Source organism: Centropristis striata, chromosome 9 (assembly GCF_030273125.1).
Source record: "Centropristis striata isolate RG_2023a ecotype Rhode Island chromosome 9, C.striata_1.0, whole genome shotgun sequence".
NCBI classification, from domain to species: Eukaryota; Metazoa; Chordata; class Actinopteri; order Perciformes; family Serranidae; genus Centropristis; species Centropristis striata.
Genome location: NC_081525.1, coordinates 17,824,052 through 17,851,340, shown reverse-complemented (window position 1 = coordinate 17,851,340; position 27,289 = coordinate 17,824,052). Strand labels below are relative to the sequence as shown.

The 27,289-nt window shown below is 37.8% G+C and overlaps 4 protein-coding genes across 6 annotated transcripts; 2 read left to right on the top strand and 2 right to left on the bottom strand.

The window, feature by feature from the left end:
• Positions 1-655: 655 nt before the first annotated feature.
• On the top strand, positions 656-4,570 carry LOC131977467 (tubulin alpha chain-like). The gene is made up of 4 exons (XM_059340783.1): positions 656-813; positions 2,352-2,580; positions 2,661-2,809; positions 3,469-4,570. Exons 1-4 carry the CDS (start codon positions 811-813, stop codon positions 4,447-4,449), a joined length of 1,362 nt encoding a protein of 453 aa, XP_059196766.1. The 5' UTR covers positions 656-810; the 3' UTR covers positions 4,450-4,570.
• A 1,632-nt stretch (positions 4,571-6,202) lies between these two features.
• Positions 6,203-10,303, top strand: LOC131977420 (tubulin alpha chain-like). Its single transcript, XM_059340714.1, has 4 exons — positions 6,203-6,322; positions 7,848-8,076; positions 8,157-8,305; positions 9,019-10,303. Exons 1-4 carry the CDS (start codon positions 6,320-6,322, stop codon positions 9,997-9,999), a joined length of 1,362 nt encoding a protein of 453 aa, XP_059196697.1. The 5' UTR covers positions 6,203-6,319; the 3' UTR covers positions 10,000-10,303.
• Positions 10,304-10,742: 439 nt separating this feature from the next.
• Positions 10,743-13,991, bottom strand: sft2d2a (SFT2 domain containing 2a). Its single transcript, XM_059340715.1, has 8 exons — positions 13,784-13,991; positions 13,607-13,696; positions 13,254-13,339; positions 12,326-12,407; positions 12,134-12,169; positions 11,975-12,033; positions 11,163-11,192; positions 10,743-11,058 (listed from the first exon to the last, which is right to left on the bottom strand). Exons 1-8 carry the CDS (start codon positions 13,847-13,849, stop codon positions 11,016-11,018), a joined length of 492 nt encoding a protein of 163 aa, XP_059196698.1. The 5' UTR covers positions 13,850-13,991; the 3' UTR covers positions 10,743-11,015.
• Positions 13,992-16,316: 2,325 nt separating this feature from the next.
• Positions 16,317-27,081, bottom strand: tmem45a (transmembrane protein 45a). 3 transcript variants are annotated; one of them, XM_059342063.1, is made up of 8 exons: positions 26,788-27,081; positions 23,025-23,108; positions 22,572-22,587; positions 21,927-22,134; positions 20,958-21,170; positions 17,930-18,114; positions 17,704-17,846; positions 16,317-16,882 (listed from the first exon to the last, which is right to left on the bottom strand). In XM_059342063.1, the coding sequence occupies exons 4-8, from the start codon at positions 22,120-22,122 to the stop codon at positions 16,786-16,788; spliced, it is 834 nt and encodes a 277-aa protein (XP_059198046.1). In that variant the 5' UTR covers positions 22,123-22,134; positions 22,572-22,587; positions 23,025-23,108; positions 26,788-27,081; the 3' UTR covers positions 16,317-16,785. The 3 variants fall into 3 exon arrangements, with proteins under 3 accessions (XP_059198046.1, XP_059198045.1, XP_059198044.1); XM_059342062.1 differs by lacking the exon at positions 23,025-23,108; XM_059342061.1 differs by lacking the exons at positions 22,572-22,587; positions 23,025-23,108 and having other exon boundaries at positions 26,788-27,079.
• Positions 27,082-27,289: the final 208 nt, after the last annotated feature.

Here is a 27,289-nt window from a genome sequence, read left to right as displayed (position 1 = left end):
TAAATGTAGTGGAGTAAAAAGTACAATATTTGCCTCAAAATTTAGTGGAGTAGAAGTATAACATTACATAAAATGGAAATAATCAAGTAAAGTGCAAGTACCTCAAAATTGTACTTAAGTACAGTGCTTGAGAAAATGTACATTACTAAGTTACATTCCACCACCGCTCTCATGATATAAACAATATCATTTAGGTCCAATATTTAAGAAAAAAAATAGATTTAAAGACTCGAAAGCACTTCATATAGAGCTGCAATATTTTCAGAATAGAAGATAGAAGTTACATCAAACAGAGTCTGCCCAAGGACAAAGTGATCGCTCATACCTGTTTTCAAAGTTTTTATATTTGTATATTTGTATTATTATAACTAACTGTGCAGTTTCAAGTACATTTGAATTCATTGTTCAGTGTTATTAAAATACTGTAACTGCATTTGTATATTCTTCTGCGTTTATCGTGGTCCTTGATATTATTTGCTGATGCTTTTTTACACTCACCCCTGCATGTGGGGACATTTGATGGAGAGATGGGCATTGGGTTATAAATCGGTGGCGTATCTTTAAATGCAGAACCAGACTGAAGTTTTATACAGTCAATAAAAGGTTGAAGATGACGAGTTTTTAGTTAACCAATAGGATAAGAGATTTTCTGACGCTCGACCAATCAGATTCAACGGACCCTTTCCCGCTTAAGTACGTATTAAAACCATAGACATTAAAACAGCCCAAATTAGGATAGAGACGGAAATTCACATAAAATCTTTAATATTCTTTATAATCTAATCTTCACAACTCACATCCTCGATAGCCATGGTATGTATGGAATCATATTTAGTTCATATATTTAACGTTATTTAGTAAAGTTTATTAGATGTTGGGTTGTTAAACCGGCTAAATGTTAGCAAACTCATTTTGCTGAATCATGATTCAGTTAACTTCAGCAGTTGACATTTATTTCAGGTTAGTCAATGTACAACTGTAGTCCGCTAGCTGGTGTTAAAATAGTCATTGGTGTATTTCTTATAATGGAAAGGCTCAGTTCAAAACTAGTTTTATTTTCCCCTGATTGGTAAAAGGAGAGATGCTAACCTTATAACCGTTTATAACGGTAGAAAACATGGCGGACGGTAATAGACTCCTCCACCATCAACGGTTTTCAACGGCGGGAGTCCATAACTCAAAATTCCTTTTGTCCGACTTTTTGAGAAAATTAAGCATTTTTTTTAAACTTTAATTTTCATTAACAAAGGTAGATCGGCATCCACTACACAAGGTTCACACGGATGCTTGAAATCATTGAAAATGCTTAAATTTTGTAACCCTTATTTCTTGTCGGGGTAACGTTCTCCAGTCTCTCGGCTGATCGGTCGACGGTCGACACTTAATTCTAAATCTTCTTTAATAACTACCGCAGCACAAGAGAAACCCCGCGAAACTCCTGCATCCGCTTGACTACCCCTCACATATAATTGTCCCCAAAAACAAGGGCAGGTAGGAACTAATAAACTTTGGGCAAGGGGAGAAGTAATATTAACTTAAATATAACACATGAAAATGAATACATAAATTGTAGTGAAAGTGCCATAAATAAGAATGAAGTAATTATTGTATATAATAGTAACTTAAATAATTGAAATAACCCAAAACATATTTTTTCCATTACCGGTAAGTAAGGTTATAATTTTAAGGTTGTATTTTCAAGGCTTGAAAGGTGTTTGGATTTTGGATAAAGTGCTTGAAAATGCTTGAAATTCTTACTGTATTTCTCTTGCAATCTGACTATAGATAATCGCATGTTCAATGAAAAAAAATTACAAAATTGAATATTGAGATTAGCAAACTGTACTTTGGTTGTTAAAAGTGTAAAACCATCGCTGTCAGTATGGTTTAGTGAAATTACCCCTTTTAGCATGTAAGTACTCATCTAAAACATGCAACTTACAACCGTTGTAAGGTCCTGTAAAGCTTGAAAATGGACCTTGAAAGTCCCTGAAAAGTGCTTGAATTTGACCACTCAAAAAGTGTATGAACTTTGACTACAGACTAAAGCATTATTTACATTTTACTGAAACCTTAGAGATTTTCTTTCTATGTGAATACATATGAAACTACAAATCCCATGAGAAAACCAAACACTGTGGCAGTCTGAGACTTATTCTCATAATTTGGTTATTTCCATAGCCATAAAAACTCACCAAAACTTCTTATTCATTTTTTTCTTTTTTAGTAGTGATACAGACCCCCTCCTCCCTGCAATTGAAGCCAGTTTTATCTTTCTTGGTTGTGTTGAAGCATCTGAGTTGAATGAACTGGCTAAATATTTAACTTTGCCTTTTCTTTTTTCTCTCCAGCGTGAGTGTATCTCAGTGCACGTTGGTCAGGCAGGTGTCCAGATTGGAAATGCCTGCTGGGAGCTTTACTGCCTGGAACATGGGATCCAGCCTGATGGACAGATGTACGAAAAGATGCCCAGTGAGAAGAACCATGGGGATGATTCCTTCAACACCTTCTTCAGCGTGACTGCAGCTGGAAAGCATGTCCCCAGAGCTGTTTTTGTGGACCTGGAGCCCACTGTTATCGGTAAACTCATTATTAAATATAGTTTCTGTTTGATTTGGGTAAGCCAGACCCTTAATTTTTCATCTAACCTATTACCTCAGATGAAGTGCGAACTGGGACCTACCGGCAGCTGTTCCACCCTGAGCAGCTGATCACTGGCAAGGAGGATGCTGCTAACAACTACGCCCGTGGACACTACACCATTGGCAAAGAGATCATTGACCTGGTGTTGGACAGGATCCGCAAACTGGTGAGTCGCTTCACAGCAGGAGGGGTACTTTAATAATGAGGCCAGGAGCCTGTGATTAATTATTATTCCTAATGACTGATGTATCAGGAAAGTCCAAACTTAAATTATGCAGTTCACAGTTTGTGACACTAGAGGGCACTAAATCATTTTCCATAAAAAAGTAGGTTAATTTTCTCACTTCTAATGATATCCTATCCATGCAGATATATTGTTTTTAATTTCTCCCTTTAACACAAGGTTATAGACAATAACTAGCAGGACGTTTAATCTCACCAAACAAGAAAGAAATTCTTTATTTTGTAGTTTGACTAGCTCATAGATTTAATGTTTTTTTTGTTGATAAAGCTAATAAAGTTGCCAGCAACAGCTGTCATATAAGTCTAAAAAAGATAAGATAAGTAACATTGACCCTGAGTTAACAATGACACTATAAGTGATAGATACATTGAAGCTTAATGTCAAATTTAGGTTCAATTGTGGCTTTGACTCTTATCTTCAGTTTACTGTACAGAGTCAGGTCAGTGTAAAGAGGTCATTGTTTTTGATTTTTGATGTGAAGAACAATGAAGTAATTTAATATTACTGTGTTATACCAATCAAATGACTTGGTCTCAAGTGATTCTCATCATCTAAACTATGTTACTGCATTCTGTCCCCAGGCGGACCAGTGCACTGGTCTTCAGGGATTCCTGGTTTTCCACAGCTTCGGCGGTGGCACCGGCTCTGGTTTCACCTCCCTGCTGATGGAGCGTCTGTCTGTCGATTATGGCAAGAAGTCCAAGCTGGAGTTCGCCATCTACCCAGCTCCTCAAGTGTCCTCAGCTGTGGTGGAGCCGTACAACGCCATCCTGACCACCCACACCACCCTGGAGCACTCTGACTGTGCCTTCATGGTGGATAACGAGGCCATCTACGATATCTGCCGCAGGAACCTGGACATTGAGCGTCCCACCTATACCAACCTGAACAGGCTGATGAGTCAGATCGTGTCCTCCATCACTGCCTCCCTCCGTTTTGACGGTGCCCTTAACGTTGATCTGACAGAGTTCCAGACCAACTTGGTGCCGTATCCACGTATCCACTTCCCTCTGGCCACCTATGCCCCTGTCATCTCTGCTGAGAAGGCTTACCATGAGCAGTTAACAGTGTCAGAAATCACTAACGCCTGTTTTGAGCCATCCAATCAGATGGTGAAATGTGACCCTCGCCACGGCAAATACATGGCCTGCTGCCTTTTGTACCGTGGTGATGTGGTGCCCAAAGATGTTAACGCTGCCATCGCCACCATTAAGACCAAGCGCACCATCCAGTTTGTGGACTGGTGCCCCACTGGTTTCAAGGTGGGCATCAACTACCAGCCACCCACCGTAGTTCCTGGTGGGGACCTGGCCAAGGTCCAGAGGGCCGTGTGCATGCTGAGCAACACCACTGCCATCGCAGAGGCCTGGGCTCGGCTTGATCACAAGTTTGATCTGATGTACGCTAAGCGTGCTTTTGTTCACTGGTATGTGGGCGAGGGTATGGAGGAGGGAGAGTTCTCTGAGGCCAGAGAGGACATGGCAGCTCTGGAGAAAGATTATGAGGAGGTTGGAGTTGAATCTGTTGAGGGTGAGGGTGAAGAAGAGGGCGAGGAGTATTAGAAAGAACATGAGGCCACTAGTTTAACAGGGCATTGTGGTTTTAAATATGTTGGTTCCAATGTTTGTGCTGTGAAATGCCAGTTTGGCTATGTTCTAAATAAATATCCTGTGGCATATGAAACTGTGTATGTGTTTGTTGAATCTGAATTACTTTGATCTTTTGGGTGATGAATGAAAATCAGTAGTTGTTTAATTAGTCTTTCAAAATTTTGAAATTCTGAATCCAGCTGTAGACATGATTTTAAGACACCTGCATAACTGAGTGAACATAGAATGCTGCCCATGCATGTTTTGCAAAATGTCTACAGTACAGTCCATTTAAAATAAGAGTTATATTTTGTAGTTTAATAGTCACTTTATTTTGGTTAAGACATACCTCACCAGATTTACATTGATTTCCGCTTTAAGCATCTTTTCATTTTAACAGAAAACTGGTGCACAACCCCATAACTACCGTACCACTTTAATTAAATAAGTACATTTTTTATACTCCACTACAGGGACAAGGGCCTTTCTTTGCAGGCGTACAGAAAAAAAAACAGTTTGAATCAGGATAAATATTGTGGCAGACATTCCTACAGATTATGAAACTGTTCCTCTGGATCAAAAATAACTTTAAGGCACCAAGTTTGTCATTGAATGATGCAGACAACTGCATTTTGAATTTTACAGAACCCAATTTCAACTCTGCCAGTCTGAACTGAAGGGTACACTTTGACTACTTTGTAATGAAAATAATGAGACTGTCGTGTCCATTTATAAAACCGTTCATATATTTATTTATTTCAGATATTTACACATATTACAAGCCGAGCCCACACTCATTAAAGTTGGTATCAATACATTACAAAAAATAATTGATCAATGAATGAAGTATAAACAATAAAAAGACATCTTAGGAGATAAAACAGAAGAGTCACAGACTCATGCAGAGGCTGTTTCAGTAATTTCAGTAAGAGAGACCTGCCCCTTTCTAAAACACACGTCATTCAGCCGGAGTCCTTGGAACAAACACGGGGCTCACTTGAAGCAAGCCTTCATGTAGAGCTGCAATATTTTCAGATTTTCAGAATAGAAGATAGAAGTTACATCAAACAGAGGGAAGACTGGGGGAAATTTTGGATTCTCAATCACACCTGTCAGAGATGAGAACGAAACACGAGACCCATAATGTACATGGTCAATGATCCCTCTCTGTCTGCCCAAGGACAAAATGCTCTCTCATACTGTTTTTTAAGTTTTCATATTTGTATATTTGTATTATTATAACTAACTGCAGTTTCAAGTACATTTGAATTAATTGTTCAGTGTTATTAAAATACTGTAACTGCATGTGTACATTCTTCTGAGTTTATCGTGGTCGTTGATATTATTTTGCTATTTGATGCTTTTTTTACACTCACCCCTGCATGTGGGGACATTTGATGGAGAGATAGGCATTGGGGTTTAAATCGGTGGCGTATCTTTAAATGCAGAACCAGACTGAAGTGTTATACAGTCAATAAAAGGTTTGACATGAAAATGGTTAATGAGCACTGGACGTTTATTAGAGTATATGGCCCTGTTAATGCTGATTAATTTTGAAAAGGTAAAATATGAACTTCATACCCTGTTATATTAACGAGAGACGTTACACTTCTGAAAGCAAACAGGCTGACGCCTTGTTGAAGATGACGAGTTTTTGGTTAACCAATAGGATAAGATCTTTTCTGACCCTCGACCAATCAGATTCAGCGGACCCTTTCCCCGCGCAAGTACGTTTTAAACCATAGACATTAAAACAGCCCAAATTAGGATAGAGACGGAAATTCACATAAAATCTTTAATATTCTTTATAATCTAATCTTCACAATTCACATCCTCGATAGCCATGGTATGTATGGAATCATATTTAGTTCATATATTTAACGTTATTTAGTAAAGTTTATTAGATGTTGGGTTGTTAAACCGGCTAAATGTTAGCAAACTCATTTTGCTGAATCATGATTCAGTTAACTTCAGCAGTTGACATTTATTTCAGGTTAGTCAATGTACAACTTTAGTCCGCTAGCTGGTGTTAAAATAGTCATTGGTGTATTTCTTATAATGGAAAGGCTCAGTTCAAAACTAGTTTTATTTTCCCCTGATTGGTAAAAGGAGAGATGCTAACCTTATAACCGTTTATAACGGTAGAAAACATGGCGGACGGTAATAGACTCCTCCACCATCAACGGTTTTCAACGGCAGGAGTCCATAACTCAAAATTCCTTTTGTCCGACTTTTTGAGAAAATTAAGCATTTTTTTTGCTTTAATTTTCATTAACAAAGGCAGATCGGCATCCACTACACAAGGTTCACATGGATGCTTGAAATCATTGAAAATGCTTAAATTTTGTAACCCTTATTTCTTGTCGGGGTAACGTTCTCCAGTCTCTCGGCTGATCGGTCGACACTTAATTCTAAATCTTCTTTAATAACTAATATCGGCAGGACAGCATAGAACATTCCACTTAACGGGCCGCAGCACAAGAGAAACCCCGCGAAACTCCTGCATCCGCTTGACTACCCCTCACATATAATTGTCCCCAAAAACAAGGGCAGGTAGGAACTAATAAACTTTGGGCAAGGGGAGAAGTAATATCAACTTAAATATAACACATGAAAATGAATACATAAATTGTAGTGAAAGTGCCATAAGTAAGAATGAAGTAATTATTGTATATAATAGTAACTTAAATAATTGAAATAACCCAAAACATATTTTTTCCATTAAGTAAGGTTATAATTTTAATGTTGTATTTTCAAGGCTTGAAAGGTGTTTGGATTTTGGATAAAGTGCTTGAAAATGCTTGAAATTCTTACTGTATTTCTCTTGCAATCTGACTATAGATAATCACATGTTCAATGAAAAAAATAATAAATTGAATATTGAGATTAGCAAACTGTACTTTTGGTTGTTAAAAGTGTAAAACCATCGCTGTCAGTATGGTTTAGTGAAATTACCCCTTTTAGCATGTAAGTACTCATCTAAAACATGCAACTTACAACCGTTGTAAGTCCCTGAAAAGTGCTCGAATTTGACCACTCAAAAAGTGTATGAACCTTGACTACAGACTACAGCATTGTTTACATTTTACTGAAACCTTAGAGATTTTCTTTCTATGTGAATACATATGAAACTACAAATCCCATGAGAAAACCAAACACTGTGGCAGTCTGAGACTTATTCTCACAATTTGGTTACTTCCATAGTCATAAAAACTCACCAAAACTTCTTCTTATTCATTTTTTTTAGTAGTTATACAGACCCCCTCCTCCCTGCAATTGAAGCCAGTTTTATCTTTCTTGGTTGTGTTGAAGCATCTGAGTTGAATGAACTGGCTAAATATTTAACTTTGCCTTTTCTTTTTTCTCTCCAGCGTGAGTGTATCTCGGTGCACGTTGGTCAGGCAGGTGTCCAGATTGGAAATGCCTGCTGGGAGCTTTACTGCCTGGAACATGGGATCCAGCCTGATGGACAGATGTACGAAAAGATGCCCAGTGAGAAGAACCATGGGGATGATTCCTTCAACACCTTCTTCAGCGTGACTGCAGCTGGAAAGCATGTCCCCAGAGCTGTTTTTGTGGACCTGGAGCCCACTGTTATCGGTAAACTCATTATTAAATATAGTTTCTGTTTGATTTGGGTAAGCCAGACCCTTAATTTTTCATCTAACCTATTACCTCAGATGAAGTGCGAACTGGGACCTACCGGCAGCTGTTCCACCCTGAGCAGCTGATCACTGGCAAGGAGGATGCTGCTAACAACTACGCCCGTGGACACTACACCATTGGCAAAGAGATCATTGACCTGGTGTTGGACAGGATCCGCAAACTGGTGAGTCGCTTCACAGCAGGAGGGGTACTTTAATAATGGGGCCAGGAGCCTGTGATTAATTATTATTCCTAATGACTGATGTATCAGGAAAGTGCAAACAGTGCAGACAGTGTAATCAATTTAAACTTAAATTATGCAGTTCACAGTTTGTGACACTAGAGGGCACTAAATAATTTTCCATATAAAAAGTAGGTTAATTTTCTCACTTCTAATGATATCCGATCCATGCAGATATATTGTTTTTAATTTCTCCAGGTTATTCAACCTGTCTTTGAGATTTCTCCCTTTAACACAAGGTTATAGACAATAACTAGCAGGAAGTTTAATCTCACCAAACAAGAAAGAAATTCTTTATTTTTTAGTTTGCTCATAGATTTAATGGGGTTTTTTCGTTGATAAAGCTAATAAAGTTGCCAGCAACAGCTATCATGTAAGTCTAAAAAAGATAAGATGAGTAACATTGACCCTGAGTTAACAATGACACTATAAGTGATATATACATTGAAGCTTAATGTCAAATTTAGGTTCAATTGTGGCTTTGACTCTATCTTCAGTACTATACAGAGTCAGGTCAGTGTAAAGAGGCCATTGTTTTTGATTTTTTGATGTGAAGAACAATGAAGTAATTTAATATTACTGTGTTATACCAATCAAATGACTTGGTCTCAAGTGATTCTCATCATCTAAACTATGTTACTGCATTCTGTCCCCAGGCGGACCAGTGCACTGGTCTTCAGGGATTCCTGGTTTTCCACAGCTTCGGCGGTGGCACCGGCTCTGGTTTCACCTCCCTGCTGATGGAGCGTCTGTCTGTCGATTATGGCAAGAAGTCCAAGCTGGAGTTCGCCATCTACCCAGCTCCTCAAGTGTCCTCAGCTGTGGTGGAGCCGTACAACGCCATCCTGACCACCCACACCACCCTGGAGCACTCTGACTGTGCCTTCATGGTGGATAACGAGGCCATCTACGATATCTGCCGCAGGAACCTGGACATTGAGCGTCCCACCTACACCAACCTGAACAGGCTGATGAGTCAGATCGTGTCCTCCATCACTGCCTCCCTCCGTTTTGACGGTGCCCTTAACGTTGATCTGACAGAGTTCCAGACCAACTTGGTGCCGTATCCACGTATCCACTTCCCTCTGGCCACCTATGCCCCTGTCATCTCTGCTGAGAAGGCTTACCATGAGCAGTTAACAGTGTCAGAAATCACTAACGCCTGTTTTGAGCCATCCAATCAGATGGTGAAATGTGACCCTCGCCACGGCAAATACATGGCCTGCTGCCTTTTGTACCGTGGTGATGTGGTGCCCAAAGATGTTAACGCTGCCATCGCCACCATTAAGACCAAGCGCACCATCCAGTTTGTGGACTGGTGCCCCACTGGTTTCAAGGTGGGCATCAACTACCAGCCACCCACTGTAGTTCCTGGTGGGGACCTGGCCAAGGTCCAGAGGGCGGTTTGCATGCTGAGCAACACCACTGCCATCGCAGAGGCCTGGGCTCGGCTTGATCACAAGTTTGATCTGATGTACGCTAAGCGTGCTTTTGTTCACTGGTATGTGGGCGAGGGTATGGAGGAGGGAGAGTTCTCTGAGGCCAGAGAGGACATGGCAGCTCTGGAGAAAGATTATGAGGAGGTTGGAGTTGAATCTGTTGAGGGTGAGGGTGAAGAAGAGGGCGAGGAGTATTAGAAAGAACATGAGGCCACTAGTTTAACAGGGCATTGTGGTTTTAAATATGTTGGTTCCAATGTTTGTGCTGTGAAATGCCAGTTTGGCTATGTTCTAAATAAATATCCTGTGGCATATGAAGCTGTGTATGTGTTTGTTGAATCTGAATTACTTTGATCTTTTGGGTGATGAATGAAAATCAGTAGTTGTTTAATTAGTCTTTCAAAATTTTGAAATTCTGAATCCAGCTGTAGACATGATTTTAAGACACCTGCATAACTGAGTGAACATAGAATGCTGCCCATGCATGTTTTGCAAAATGTCTACAGTACAGTCCATTTAAAATAAGAGTTATATTTTGTAGTTTAATAGTCACTTTATTTTTGGTTAAGACATACCTCACCAGATTCACATTGAGTTCAGCTTTAAGCATCTTTTCATTTGAACATAAAACTGGTGCACAACTCCATAACTACCAAACCACTTTAATTAAATAAGTACATTTTTTATCCTCCACTACAGGGACAAGGGCCTTTCTTTGCAGGCGTACAGAAAAAAAACAGATTGAATCAGGATAAATATTGTGGCAGACATTCCTACAGATTATTAGACTGGATCAAAAATAACTTTCAGGCACCAAGTTTGTCATTTAATGATGCAGACAACTGCATTTTGAATTTTACAGAACCCAATTTCAACTCTGCCAGTCTGAACTGAAGGGTACACTTTGACTTCTTAGTAATGAAAATAATGAGGCTGTCGTATCCATTTATAAAACCGTTAATATATTTATTTATTTATTTCAGATATTTACACATATTACAAGCCGAGCCCACACTCATTAAAGTTGGTATCAATACATTACAAAAAACAATTGATCAATGAATGAAGTATAAACAATAAAAAGAAATCTTATGAGATAAAACAGAAGAGTCACAGACTCATGCAGAGGCCGTTTCAGTAATTTCAGTAAGAGAGACCTGCCCCTTTCTAAAACACACGTCATTCAGCCGGAGTCCTTGGAACAAACGCGGGGCTCACTTGAAGCAAGTCAACGACACCATCTTCAGTATCGCCTCCCTGGAAAGAAGTTCATATAAATCAGACATCAGCATATGAATGGGCATGATTGACACTTTGATTCTGAACATTTCTGCAGCTGAATGAATATTTAAATGACAAACCTCACACACGGGATGTACGACAGACTGTACCTGCAGACAAAGCACATTTTATATCACAAATTGATTATTATTCTTAATATAATAATAATAATAATAATAATAACTATACTTCACTGTGAACTTGTTTTTATATTTTTATGTCTATTGTCTATGTACAAAAACACTTTCTGCTGCTACACATCTGTGCAATTTCAATATTTTATTTTTACAGTTTTATATTTTCACTAGAGGTGGGGGAAAAAATTGATACAGCATAGTATCGCAATATTTTGCGTGGCAATATTATATCAATTCATGGCCACCAAGTATCAATATTTAGCGTTTCGACGGCCTGCCATTTCAGAGGCCATAGCGGGCTCACTTTTAGGAATATACTGGAGATACTGGTATCATATGAAACTAAAAGATCTATGATCTTCAAAGCAATCATGTGACCTTTGACATCATGCTATCTCAACTAAAATAGGCTCTCTGGGTTCCAATAAGTCTCCTCTTCACATACATGGCTGCCTCGCAATTCAGAACAGAGAAATTTCTCTTATTTGACAAAACAATTCTTGATTGAATCTAATTTTGTGGATTAAAAAAAACAACGCAAAACTGCTTAAAATCGCAATAATATTGTATCGTGACTCAAATATTGGGATAAAATCGTAGAGTGGGGCCCCTGGGGATTTACACCTCTCTCATCAATGTAAGCAAATTTATCAGAATTTTGTTCAATGTGCATATTTGTATGTATAACTGAATGACAAGTCTGTCTAGGTCTAATCATTATAGACAGAAATAAATGAGGAAAAATCATGACTCACCAGGCAAACGACAAGATTTGCAAGATGACAAATAACAAAGCAAGTCCGAAGTTCTTCCACTGTAAGAAAAAATGCAGTGGAGAGATCAGACTTAACCAATACTGTATTACGTTCTTAATTCATTCGAAGTGATCAAAATTCTATGTCTACTACACTCACCCAGAAGGCTGCACAGAGAGTCAACACAAGGCAAGTCTAGACAGCAATGACACAAAAAAAAGGGACAAAAGGTAATCATTGTCGTAATCATATTTTCCAAATTAATTTCCCGTGAGAAGTCTAAAGACTGACAGTAAATGAGGCATGCAACAGAGTAAAAGGAAACATTTGTAATAATGTTTGTGCACTCACAAGCATTATTGTGGTGGCCAGCGCTCTTGTTTTGTCACACATCCGTTTCAGCTGTTTCATTGGACCCATCAGAAACATGGTGCTGTTGGACACAATCATAGAAACATTTAAATTTAAAAATGTTTAAAATGTAAATAAATGTTATTAAGTCTATAATCAATATGCATATGCTGCCTTCATTGATGCTAACTACTAGTCAAATTAAACATTGTGGAGTAATTTCCCCATTAGGACTTTTAATTAAGTAAGCGATCTGAATACTTCTTTCACTACTGCACTGTTGTGCTGTGATTGGTAGGTCTGTTTACCTTAAATTATCATTTTAAACACAGGAACTAAGAAACTTCAAGATTTTGTCATTAAGTAATTAAAGTAGAGCAGCAAAGACAAAAATTAATATTATTGTGAAGTGTGTGTGTGTGTGTGTGTGTCAGTCCCTCATTTGGCCCATCCCAGTTTAAAAAGTCTCTACACTGTTGAGATAATAACATGAAAAACTTGTGATAACGAGAAAACAAATAGAATTAACTTGTTATCCCAAAAAAGTTAAGGAAATAAAATGTCTTCCATAGTTGTAGGAGCTATTACATTAGTTGATTATTATATTATTATTGTTTATTTTGTATTTATTTTTGTGTACACTAGGGGCACTAAGCACCAGGCCAAACATGCATTGGGCACTGATAAAGGTCGCAGGTGGCAGTGACAGGTAATGCACCAGAAGGGAGCAAAGAGAGCAAGCATTAAATGTTTGTTTGCTTTGAACTGGAAATTAAATCAACCAAAACTTGAATCCGGCCTGGACAATGGACTTCTTTTTGCCTGAGTACATCCTAATCGAACTGGTGCATCAGTGGCCTTTTAGGCAAGTTTTAAAAGTGAAAGAACCATCTTACAAATAGCCACAATAATAGTTATGGACACTGACCTGCAGAGAGCACATATGTTTCCAAAAGTGTAAAACACAATGAAGAGAGTGAGCCCGATCTTGGGGATGAAGAGACAACACACTCCCTATAAGACAGACAAAAATAAAGTTAATCTGTGGCTTTTTCACCTTAAGGGTGACACATTATAATCTTTCATCTCTCAGCTGTATCTGGCACTTTGAGGCAGGACTGCATTGTGATGCTAAATGAATGAACATCACAACATTCCTCAGAGCAAGAAGAACCAGTAGGGCCACACCACCTCTCCCTGTAGACTCTTCCTTGTTGCGTGGAGCACAAGACATCGAAAGAAAATGATTGTTTAATAGACAAAAAGATTACAGATGCTTACCAAAATTGTGCACGCACCCCCCACCACGAAACAGGCGACGAAGCCCTTCACACGGTTGCCCCAGCCTAACGTCGAGGCTTCATTGACAGTCTGTTAAATCAGAGTTTGGGTTGAATCATCAGTTAATAAATCAGAGTTTAAGCAGAGTGTAGGCTGAAGATGGTGTTTGGTTTTTACCTCCAGGACGGTTCTGTTTTCTCTGCGCGCCTCCTCACCGCTCAGAACCGATTTTAATTTATCCATAACTGAGGATCCCTCAAAGATCGACTTCACAGGTGAAAAACAAATGTGGCTGTTTCCTGGAGCGCGAGAGAAAATTTGCCGGTTTCCTCAAATCTGCGTGGATGGACAACAACGTCACGTGGCTGCTGCTGCCAAGGAGCTGTCAGGTAGCTTACCTGGCCAGGTGGATCACTTCAGGAGGGTTAGTCATAGCTGGGAGGAGCAGCACAGAGGTCTCACTGTGATTTTTTTCATTTACCTCAATGGATTTATAGCAAAACTATGGAAGGCCATTTCCGCCAGTTAAACAAATAAAAAAAACTTGGCTTTGTTGAGATATTTTTTGTTGTTGTCCATATCAAAAGGCGAAAAGGCGAAATTATGAGATTAAGTCATAGTTATTAGATAAATTTTAATTTTAATTATAAGATAAAAAGTCATAATTATAAGATAAAAAGTCATAATTATTGAGGATTTTGTTTTTTTATCTAATTTTAATTAAATTATTTTTTCGCTTCTGCGCATGCGCGGCCTTTTTCGCTTCTACGCATGAGCGTTTCCCCGCTTCTGCGCATGCGCGGCTCTTCCAGCTTCTGCGCATGCGCTGATTTGGCGTAGAGTCGGAGAAAAAGCCGCGCATGCGCAGAAGCTAAATAAGGCCGCGCATGCGCAGAAGCGCAAAAATATAAATGAATAATAAAAATAAATAAATAAAAAATAATAATAATACATAAAAATTAAATAAAGAAAAATAAAGAATAAAAAAACAAACAAAAAAAGAAAAAAAAGAAATGTAAAAAAAAGTTAGAAAAAAAGTAAAGAAGTAAAAAAGACAGTGGTGGAAGAAGTGTTCAGATCCTTTACTTCAGTAAAAGTACTAATACCACACTGTGAAATGACTCTACTCCACTCATTTTAACTACCTAATAAACTTTTAAGTGGTTTAATTTATAAAAATGGGTAATCATTTTAAATGTATCATGTTTTTCATTTTAAATCTTGACCTGAAAAGTAACTAAAGCTGTCAGCTAAATGTAGAGGAATAAAAAGTACAATATGTCTCAAAATGTAGTGGAGTAGAAGTATAAAGTTACATAAAATGTACATGCATAAAAGTACCTCAAAATTTTACTTTAAGTCCAGTACTTGAGTAAATGTACATAGTTACTTTCCACCATTGCTACCTGCCTCTTCTAACTTATACATATCAGTTAAGAGTCCTCCTACAGAAACTGTATGAGGATTAAAGGGATAGTTTGTGCATTATTATACAAAACTTGGTACAACTATTGTCAATGCCCTCCTGAGGATAACCCTTTAAGGTTTTATTGATCGGCCCCTAGGTGGCACTGTGGTGGCAGTCTAATTTCATATTTGGTACCGTGGCCACACTATAACACTTAAGGCAATGAAATTCATAGGGGTGGTATAGACTGGCCCCTGTAACGCACACACCCCGACGGCAGCATGCCCCAACACGCGTGTACTGCGAGGGCTCGTTCAGTACTGCTTGCAGTCCTAGTTTTATGTTTGCTTTCTGAAAATGATGCAAATAAGACATTTTGTAGTGCAATCTTTTGGTGAATTTTGGAGAAATATACAGACACAAATAGACTAGAATAGTGTAATAAAATAGCCCAAAATCTGTCCAGAAAACTGATATTTTGCCTGTGGTGTCACGCTGTAATTGAGAAAATAATTGGCAATTAATTTGATACTAAAAATATAATCAATAGTTAAGATAGTAAGAAGATGACATATGACACGTTTTTAACTGAGTGATTGGTCTTTTTAAGCACACGCAATCTTTGTTGAAGCCATTTCAAGGAGATACACTATGTTGTATTGTGCTGTCCCAACAAAAAGGAGTCTGCAGGGGCAATTCATAGGTGATATGATACTTGCACTACCTCTTACTGTGATGATTCTGTGATGCATGACTGATCATTTACTTTCAATTTGATATTAACTTATTTAAATAGAGAGGAATAGGAAACACCATTTATAAAGACACAGATTTCGGTCAGATATACCTCATAGTTTCTCACAAATTAATACATGTGACTAGTCCTATTATAACCTTTTTAATTAAAGGCACTCGTAGACCAGCAACTCCTGTTTTCTGCAAGGTAGAATTACTGTTTTTGTGAATGGAGACTGGTGGCTTTGAAGGCAGCATAGATAGCGCTTCAGTTTCTCCTGTGTAAACTTTAACAGGATTGTCTGACAGCAACGTAAAGTGGTGGAAATATTCTAAATATAGCGTACACTTAAAATGATATTGATTTTTTTTGCTGCTGTCCCTGTCCACAGCAGTACATTACTTAGCTTCCGCATCAATACTCCTGTCTGTTTCTCCAAAATTACTTTGTAGTACCTCATACAACCCCAACTCTTCCTTTAAGCCCTCCTTAATAAATTCTGCACAAAAAAAGACATGCATAAACAACAACAGCAATCAAAATATAATCTGTTATAACGTCAAATAGAAAATTTAAACAAATTTAATAAAATTCGTATTTTTTGGCATTTAAGTTTGACTGACATGTGAGACTCAACATTATGAAACAAACAAAAAAAAAGCCACAAGATGGCGTTACTGAGCACCAACAACTTTGGTGAGTCAAATGAAAAGCATGCAATCTGTAAAAAGCTCACCCTTATTAGTTGATGTTCACTTATACTGTTTGTGCAAAATTATAATGAAAAAAATGATATGACAGCGTATATGAAAAGTATAAGGTCACTGTAAAATAAATAGCAAAAACAATGAGAGTAAGGCTGGAGTTTACAGCTGATTAATTAGGGCAGAGGTAGAGATATATTTCTAAAGTAAAGCACCCAGAAACCATGTCCTTATCCCTCTTCTGTCTGCACGCTTCTAGTCGTACTGCTGATGGATCTGCAAACTTCATATCCCTGATTTAAGTCACTATGTAGGTGTTTAACAGTCCTCTTCATAAAATCTCATCCTCTGAGTCTGGATCCCTGTCTCTGGGCTTCAAAAGTCCCATTTCCATTGGAGGAGTCCTCCTCAATCTGGAGCGGACCACACTGCAGAGAAAGCACAACAAACAGTCACACATAACATAAACTGTTCCGCCATTAGAAGCACTCAGTAGGGATGGGAATCAATGATCGATTAATGGTCTTTAAGAATTTGGTCGATCACGTGGGATTTTTAATTGATCTGTCTATGTTTTATTTTAATTTTATCTTTGACTGAGTATCAGTACTCACTGAACTGAAACATGGCCAAGCGGCCGTACGTCAATAAGCCAATTAGAATTAAGATGGATAAAGCTAAAGTTTGCAAACTGAAAGTTGCAATAACAATTATAAAATACACAGAAATACAAGAGGATTCATTTAAAAAAAAAAAAAAACAAGCTTACTGTATCAAACATTGCTAGCATGAATTTAATTCTATCCAAAAGTTATTTAGACACAAAACACACTTAAATATGCAAGATTACTGTGAAAATTAAACTCATGCCTCTTCTGGGGTTTCACATAAAACATTGAACTCCTTGACATTATCTTCACAGTTTAATCTCACTTGAATTAGTTTTACAATCAACAGGAAGTCTCTTTTCGTCCTTTCAAAACAAAAGAGTATGTTATCAAAACAGGCTTTTGCATAGTACTGTATATATATCTTTTATTTTACCCCTGTATGCATGTTTTAATACATACTGGAGTATGTATAAAAATATAAAAAATTAATCGATTAATTGATGGTTAACGTTATAGATTCCCGAGTTGGCAGGTTTCTTCCAAACGCCCTGCCTAGCACTCAGGTTGTTGGGACAAGTGGATGATTCTGCTAGTCTACCAGCAGTTTATGGGATGCGTGGTGTGGAGGCGGTTCTCACCAGCTGGCAGTGCAATAGAGCATGCTCACGATGAGCATGGCGAAGGCGAGGTGCCAGGAGAAACACATGGTGACGAACATCATGTTGTTGTGATCCTTTAGGTCCCACTCAGGGCCATGGGGAGGGTACAGCACATAACCAATCTGCAGCCAATGAGAAGGCAACGTCAGGAGGTAAAAGCACTGCTGTAAACATCTGCTCATCCACAACAGGCATTCACATTTACCTGCCAGAACCAGCTTCCCTGCACGACAGTCAGGGTGCAGCGCAGCAGCTCCAGAATGATATTACCTCGATGGAAGATCTCCAAGAAGGCAACAAGAGCCTCGCCAAAGATGGCGTAGAGAAGGAGCTGGTGCACATGGACGTCGAGCATAGTCCTGCCATGGAGGTGGTAGAAGAAAAGAAATCCTGCAAAAACAAGACACAGTCAGCAATAAAAAAACAGATAACAAAGGTGAAGAAAAATATCCTTTCTTCTATCTATTGCTTTTTAGGTCCTGTTTAGATGTAGACCATCTGGACAAAAAACGCGAAAGTGGCGTTGCGTTCTCACTTTTATTCCGCGTTTAGACGAGTGTCTTCAGGGGAAAATCTGCGTAGGTGGTACTGCGTAGACTCTCTTTTTTCCTACTTCTTTTCCTAGTAGTGCGAAATAGCCTACAGTTGCCGTCTCTGTTCTTTTACATTATCTGTGAAAATTCTGCTTAACTGCTGAAATGACTCCTGGATAGTTATCAGAGCAGCTAGGGCAACTTGAATGTCTGACTGATGGAAATAGTCCAACATGTTTGTTGTCGTTTGCCTGGACTGCACATGGATGTTAAAAAAAGCGTACGAGACGAGAGCCAGCGTGAGCTGATCAGAGCACATGTTTGTATTAATAACCCTTTAGATGGAAATGCAACGATGGAGTGTTTTTAAGATTTCCACTCTGGAGGGTGGTTTCATTTTTTTGCGTTTTAAACCCCCTTAAATGCCATCGCCGTCTACACGAAAAGGCACACCTGATAAAATATTTTGTCGTTTTCCCCCCGAGAGTGTTGTCGTGTAAACAGGCCCTTATGCTACCTATACAACAGAAGACTTTGAAAAGATTTGGAAAGACTCCTGCAAGACTATCAGCTCACACCTGCTCACATCTAAAGACAAGTGTTTTTAGTCCCAGCCTAGTCTCAGACTGAGATTCTACAGAGACTGTGAATCTTGCAGGGTCACTGTTTACAAGACTACAACTAGATTCTTTTAGCATTTTTTACCAACCATGCAAAGTTTGTGTGTGCAGTGGTTTGTGTTGGAAAAAAAGAAAAGAAAAGAAGACGCCACAAAATTCCCCTCACAAAGCTGAAAAGGGGTTTCTGTTTTTCTGACATGAAAAGTTGACTATTTTACAGTAAAAATAGACAAGAAGAATAGATAAGGAAGAATAAAGGAAAGGAAAATTTAGAAAATAATTCATGAAATACATTTATGTCCTATTTAATTATATTTAATTTATTTGTTTAATAAGAATAATTATACTTATCAGCTCTATCAACTTTCATTTAGTTAATCACACATTAATCATCAATTATTTATTACTTATTTATGTATACATTTATTGATACATTTTAACTGGGTCTGCTTACTATTCTCTTTACTATGAAACAGCGCCCCCAAAATCCCGCTTGCGGCCGTAAATATATTACATCTCTATATTTGTATTTAGGCTTGAGCTTACTAACATTATTGTGATGTAACTTTTTCCTGTCGAAGTGGTTTTACTGGCCGGTCTGCTCATCTATTGGTTGTTGATTGTGTTCCGTCACTGCGACTTGCGATAATATCAAACACGTTTGATATGATCGCAAACCAAAGACTAGGAAAAGACTGATATGAAACAGTGCAGATTACTACCTTACACTTAACGATCGGGATGACGGGAGCGCGCTGTGACTCCAGTAAGACTCCTAGATTTACTAAAGACTTTCAGTTTTTAGTCTGGGACTGGGAAAATCGTTTGGTGAAAGCCCAGCATTGGTCACATGCCAATCGACAACCTCCAGACCTGAAAAGTGAAGCCAACAAGGAAGTGCTTTCAATCTGCATTCTTTCTATTTACCAGCAGGGGGCGACTCCACTGGCTGCAAAAGGAAGTCTGATGACATCAAAGTCTATGACAAAATGGTCCTACTTCTTACTTGATTTGTTACCTCAGTAAACATTTACTTAGAATTTTTGACCCAACTATAATGTTCTTACCAAGGTTATAAATGTTATAAAAATTGGTATTAATCTGGGGTTTTTCCAACGTTTTAATCATATTAAGCAAATGTGTCCCTGCCTGCTGCATGTGGAGATACTGGCTTTGGGTTACATCAGACCAGTGTTTCTGCTAAAGGCTGGCAGGCTAGATAAGGTTCACTATATGTTAAGATGAAGGGAAGTACACATGACAGGGGGAGTCAGACACGGGTCAGACGTATTTCTGCTGACCATACCTTTGACTTTGGGGAACTGAGAATAACAGCATCTGTGTCAGACAGGTAAGCTAGACGTTGGAAACCTCCCACTATAGGATGCATATAAGCCAATAGTTTTGACTATCATGTGAGCCTTTTTCTCTGTAACCTTACTCGCTGTGTTGCATGATTTAAATGCTCCTCTTGTACAAGACTTTAATTAAATTCAACTTAAACTTTGATACGCTGAATCCAACTGTCTTTATTGAAGGGTCACTCTGAAAATTCTTATAACAATAATAGTTTGGGATTTTTCATTAGTTTTAGTTTTAATTTCGTTGTGAATTTTTGTTTTCAAATTCAGTTTGTTTAATTCATTTTTAGAGTCGGTTTGCTAGTTTTCATTTGTTTTTATTTTTTTGAAAATGCTTAGTTTTAGTTTAGTTTTATTACTTTTAGTTTTTTGTAATGGGGTATTTGTTGGGTGCAAGATTCAAAAAGGTCACCTTTATTTTCTTTGCCTTATCCATCTCAGCCCCAACAAGGTTATTAATTCAGAAAATCAGATGGATGAAACGGATTTCATATCAACCAAAAAGGTTTATGTATGAAAAAAGTTGACAAAGAAGAAAACAAAGGACATTTTCACTATAATTTTAGTTAGTTTTGTAACCACACAACACAGTTTTAGTTTGTTATCTTTTTTTTAAAACTTTAGTTTTTATTTTTATTTCAGTAACCGAAAATGCCTTTTCAGTTCTAGTTTTTCATTATTTCGTTAGTTTTCGTAATTATAATAGTGTTGGTTCTTACCTTCATTAAAGAAAGCAATAGCCAGCATTAGCCTATCCAGTGCCAGTGGGGCAGCCTCTGTGGTGTGTAAAACCAGAGACACAGCAGCAGACAGGCCAAAGAACAGATACATGGTGGTGTGTTGCCAGTTCATCAGATATTCCCAGTGTTTCTCTGTCGAGTCGTACAGCTGGAGCTTCGGTCCATCTGCTGCAAACTGCTCTGCCAGCATCCCTGCAGAGCACAGCAGAGGAAACACTCAGATCTCCTTAATTAAAGAGTGAAGACTGTAAACGCCTACTTGGATCATACTTTGCAAACAGCACATACTCATTAAAGGGTATACATTAACATTGCTTTGGTGTGTGCTGGATTTGGGCAGATGACTCTTGAGTAGCCAAAGTGTAAAATTTTATGGCTACATCAAGAGGCTCATTTGAAATCAGTGGTGGAAGAAGTATTCAGATCTCTTACTTAAGTTAAAGTACTAATACCACACTGTGAAATTACTCCAATACATATAAAAGTCCTGCATTCAAAACTTACTGAAGTAAAAGTACAAAAGTATCAGCATCAAAAAGTACTTAAAGTATCAAATATAAAAGTATTCTAAATGCAGAATGATCCCACTCAAATTGTTATATATATTCTAAATATATTATTGTATTATTATTATTATTATTGACGCATTTATGGTAATTTTCTCAAGATAGGGCTCATTTTAACTACTTAATATTCTGTTATGAGGTTTCATTTATATAAATAGCTAATCACTTTTAATTGATCATGTTTTTATGTTAAATCTCGACCTGTAAAGTAACTAAAGCTGTCAGCTAAATTTAGTGGAGTTAAAGTGCAATATTTGCTTCTAACTAGAAGTATAAAGTTACATAAAATTGAACTACTCAAATAAAGTACAAGTACCTCAAAATTGTAGTGAAGTACAGTACTTGAGTAAATGTACCTAATAACATAGAAAAATCTACTTACCAACAAAAGAAAAGAAGAGCACAACAGAGTTTTCAATGATCTCCAGGCGGCGCTGTGAGGCTCTGCTGGCCAGCCGAGTGGAACCGATGTTCTTGTTCCTGCGGGTGGCGTGCCAGAGCGAGTGCTTCAATGTCCACCAGATCCCAGCGACCAGAAAGAAGCTTCCGGGGAGCGCATGACCCTTGAAGCTTCCCATGACTCACCACACCTGAATCATAGGAGGAAAAAAATCTTTTAGCATTGTTATGGATAACTGCCTTATTGCAGAGGGATAATTTGGGGAAAACATGATTGCTGCTATCCTAGTGGTTTAAGAAAATGTTATTTCTTCTTGCACTACAACAGAAGACACAGATTTCTACTCAGCACCCACCAGGGTTATATTTTTAATATTGCGTCAATATTACACCAGCAAGAAAAATAAGTTGTTTTCTTTTAAGTGCAGGTAGTACATTTATCAAAACAAACAAGATAATTTACCGCATATATATTTCTAGCATTAGCATGCACTATTTTTAGCCTGGCTGGCATATGTGAAGAAACAAGAAAAGGGAAGGGAAAGGTGGAGGAGTGCCTGCAATTTAGTTAAACAGCATAATCAGCCATAATTAGTGTGTGTGTGCTGGCAACAGCCCTTTGACTGACCTTGGTAGGCTTGTGTCTGGAAAGGGAAAGAGACCTGTTAGGGACGTCTAAAAGCTTTCACCTTTAACTTAAAATATGTAAAAACATGTCTGTAGATTTTCTGTTTGGAACATATTTATATTGAAGTTAGGGCACCCGCTAGTGGTCATAGTAATTATGAGGGACAGTGCAGTGGTGTTACAGAGTGTAAAAGCATAAGCCAAATCAAGGACACAAGTATAAAGAATGATAAGGTCCACATAAAGTGGGTGGAGGCTCAAACAAACAAACACAGGACAACCAGTGTTTGTGTCCTGTGTGAAACCTAAAGTTATCTTAATTTTTGGCCTGGGAGATTATATAACGATTAGTGATCACGAGAAATTTCAGGTCCATTACAGTGATCAGCTGTGAGCATATTTACTCGATCAAACATGTCGGAAATGGCCGTGACAACAACCAATCAGAGATTACCTTTTCCTGCTCACACACAGGTATGGTGCATTCAATAGCGTCGGAATGGCTTCGGAACGTTCAAGAGTGTGGGACATATGAAAACTTACAGAGAAACAAGTCATTAATAAATGGAACTTAGTTAAATAAACAAGTAAACAAACATTAACAGCATGGGCTTTCTAACATTAACAAATCGCAATTTGTTTATTTTGGGTCTTGCATACCTGCAAAAACACTCAGGACAGTAAAGTAGTTCACTTTTATTTTATATTCTTTTCGTTTCTACATTTGTTGTACTGTTGAATAACACTGTTTTATTTATACTTTATATTCCTAATTTTCTATGTTCATCTTATTTAATTTGCTTTGTTATTTACTTCATATGTTAAAAAAAATATTGAACTAATCTCTAGTTTCTTTAGTTTTCAGTACAGATACTTTAAAACTGGCAGTTTATATATTATATTTGTGTTTGTGATCGGACTATACGAAAAATATATTGTTTCTTTATTTTACTGTTTTAACTATCTTTTTCTACCATGTTTGTACTTTTTTACTTAAGGTAAAGCAAGTAGTTCAATAGTTTTGCTGCCTTAACCTGACCAAACTGTGACTCCTTTACATTAACGACGTGTTTCAAACAGCGACAACTGGGTACAAAGACAAATTATCTCCTACCAGTGGTAGGTCGCTATTTTTAACTGACCATGTGGTAGCATGTTTTGGAGGACCTATGTAAAAACATTGAATAAAGCCATTTTACATTAAATCTGTCTTTCTCAGAGGGGATGTGTTTCAAACGGCTGCTGTTAACTTAACTTAGGATATGAAGCCATTGATAGGTGCAAATCCTTGCCTTGATTAAAATGAGGGATTTCACTTGGTCTAAAGATTATTGGACACATTTACTTAGATTTTTTGACCCAACTATAATGTTCTTACCAAGGTTATAATAGTTTGGGATTTTTCGTTAGTTTTAGTTTTAATTTCATTGTGAATTTTTGTTTTCAAATTCAGTTTGTTTTTATTCATTTTTAGAGTGAGTTTGCTAGTTTTCATTTGTTTTTATTTTTTTGAAAATTCTTAGTTTTAGTTTAGTTGTTATTACTTTTAGGTTCAAAAAGGTCACCTTTATTTTCTTTGCCTTATCCATCGCAGCCCCAACAAAGTTATTAATTCAGAAAATCAGATGGATGAAACTGATTTCATATCAACCAAAAGGTTTATGTATGAAAAAATTTGACAAAGAAGAAAACGAAGGACATTTTCACAGTAATTTTAGATAGTAAGTTTAGTTATATGTCTAAAAAAATTCACATAAATTACATAAAAGCAGATTTTCCTCAAAACGATTCCTTTTTTCTTGAACTGCATAATGAAGAAAAAAATCCTCCTCTCATCATTTTATTCTCCTACCTGGCCCCAATTCTCTTACGTATAATTGGGATTGTACACAACTCAACAAATTATTTTTTAGATGTTTTTTTTAGAGCGGGAAAAGATGCACCTGATAGATACATGTACTAGTGCGTGTTTGTGCAGACCAGGCTGCCATCACCTGCTGTTTACCGCTACATGTCTATTCTGTCAAGGGAACAACTGTACGTCCAATAAAAGGAAAATGATCAAAAACAAACAGGCTGGCATTTCAAAGTCAGTCATGTGTTGTGGTCTTTTATCCATTGTGTGCCTCCTCATGGTTTCACTGTAAATATGAAATTAAGAGAATAAAGAGGCTTCATGAACCTGTTTGACCTTGGTCCCCTTATTAATAAATAATGCTTTGTAAACTCTGAGAGCAATGCAGGAGTGATATCAATAGTGAGCAGAGAATAAGAATAAGGTGCACGGTCGCACTGTCTTTTGTGATGGAGATGACAGACAGTATTCTGCCTGGCAACAAAGGGAACCTTTTGAAGGAGGACTCTGAATAGAAACAGATTGTTTGAGATGTTAAACTGAGCTCATCTGTGTCCGACGGATCTTTTACCTGTGCAACCTCTCCAGACTGAGGAAAACACTTAAGTCACCATGGCAATCACTCCCTTGTGTCACTGGAGAGCTGCTGGAAGACTCTTCAGTGTTTGGCTGATTTACTCGTAATCAACGACAACATCTGTGCAGCACCGTTGCCAGATTAAACTGTTCCAACTCTTCTTCAGGAAAAGATTTCACTGAATAAATACACATTTTATTATACTCAGTGGCGGAAGTTAACTAAGTACATTCAAGTACTGGGCTAGTGTAAAATTTTGAGATTTTTTAAAACTTTTTTATAGTACTTTAAACTTCAACTTTACTACATTTCAGGTTAAAATAATGCACTTTTTCTCCTTTTTTAGATTTTATGTCACAATTTTATATAAACAGAGGCTGTAACTGGCACCATGGGCAATTGTGGAAAGTCACATGAAATCAAAATTTTCCTATTCAATTAAACATATAATTTAAGCAAAATATCGCAAATTCTTCTGATTTCAAGTACTTGATTTTATATTGAGATAATACAGGTGGCTACAAAATCTCTAAAATGACAAAATACTGATAAAAATTAAAAAATTATAAACTCTGGAACCCTGATCAGTCCCACTGGCCACACCCTGGTTCGTTCGTTGTTCCATTTCTGTCCCCAAGGTGCAATCTATTAATGTTTTCCCAAGGCTAATTAGTATATAACTCAACTAACTGTGTGTACTTTTTTGATGGCAAAGAAATACCATAGAGTTACAACATTAGCAATATTTTCTGACAGGGTGGTATAGATTCTAGTTTAGAAACCACGGAAGTAAAGAAAATACAATTACTTCACAGTTTTTTCTTTCTTCACCTCTTGCATTCATCATAGATCAAGTAACTGAAATATTGTGTTAGGAAATGTCAATAAATTGACAGTTGCAAAATGACTGAATGGAATAAAAGTAAATGGTGTGAAAGAAAAATAAAAATAATATACACTCAAAAAACCCATATTATAACATGATATGACAAAACAACAATAGGAGCATATTACTGTGCTATGCCCTAGCCCAGGGATGGGCAACTGGAGGCCCGGGGGCCACATACGGCGGCTTTTATTTGCTTCAAACCTTTTGCATTCCTATTTATACTGTTATACATGCATTGAGCATGAAATATGTTAAGGTACTGCACTGTAAACATATTTAAAATTGCAGTTTCATCATATCTGGTTAAGTGCACGGTCCTATATGTGGTAGCGTCCATGAAAAATCGTGGCCCCCTCCAGCATTTAAGTTGCCCATCACTGCCCTTGCCTAAACCATACAATAAACTCTGATTGCAGTTAATTATAGTTTTCCAACCTCCATCTAAATCTCCTATGCTTTTTAATTATAAATTACTGTACTACTACTCACTTTTTAGCCTCCCATCGAAAAGAAAAGAAATACTGACAACAACTAAGCTTGTGGGGGGAAAAGCTATAAAGTTTATAATAAAAGACTGTATCAGTTCTTATGGACCTAAAGAGTAACTTATTAAATGTTTTACCATGTAATCACTGAGTTTGCCATCTGATATTATTGGGTGTAAAGATCAACATAAAGGTGAGTTTTGTGGTGTATTGAGTCCAACATGAAAGCTTCTACTGTAAAAACAACTTTTATGATCTTTTTTTTTTTATAAAGGTATAAACAAGAGTATATGTACAAAGATAGCCCGTTTTTCGTAAGCACAGTGATTGTATGCATTGTTATTGAGCTACTAAACAGGAAACAGTAGTCTAGAGTTCCTTTAAAGTAGAAAGAAAAAAGGGGGGTCTTACCCAAGTATGTTTATCTCTGGAGATGAAAAGTTGCGAAGTATATTCTGTCAGGAAACTCAAAGCATCCTCATTTTCTCATCATTTTTTCCAAGGAAGATAGAAATCTCCTCTGCTCCTCGTTAGGACACGAAGTAAACATCAGCTGTCTGCTCTGTCTGACTCCCAGCAGCCTCCAGACTCGTTTCACAACCTTTTTTTCTAAATTTTTCCGACTCTAAACATTTTAGACTTTTACTGGCCAATAAACTGTCCCATTGGATAACAGAGGTGAGTTGGCGTCATCAGTCCGTGCTCTCATTGGCTGACGTCCACGTCAATCTCAGGTGTCTACTGTCCACGTGTGCACTTTCACTCCGCCCGCTCGCGCTTGTCTCGGTCCCTCCCTGCTCGGAGGAAACCGCTACTTTCCATCCAGCCAGGGCAGGCCGGGCCCCGCCGAGACAAGACCTCCGGCACGTAGGCTTCACTGAAAGCAGGAAGACTTCCTTATCTCCAGACTGGA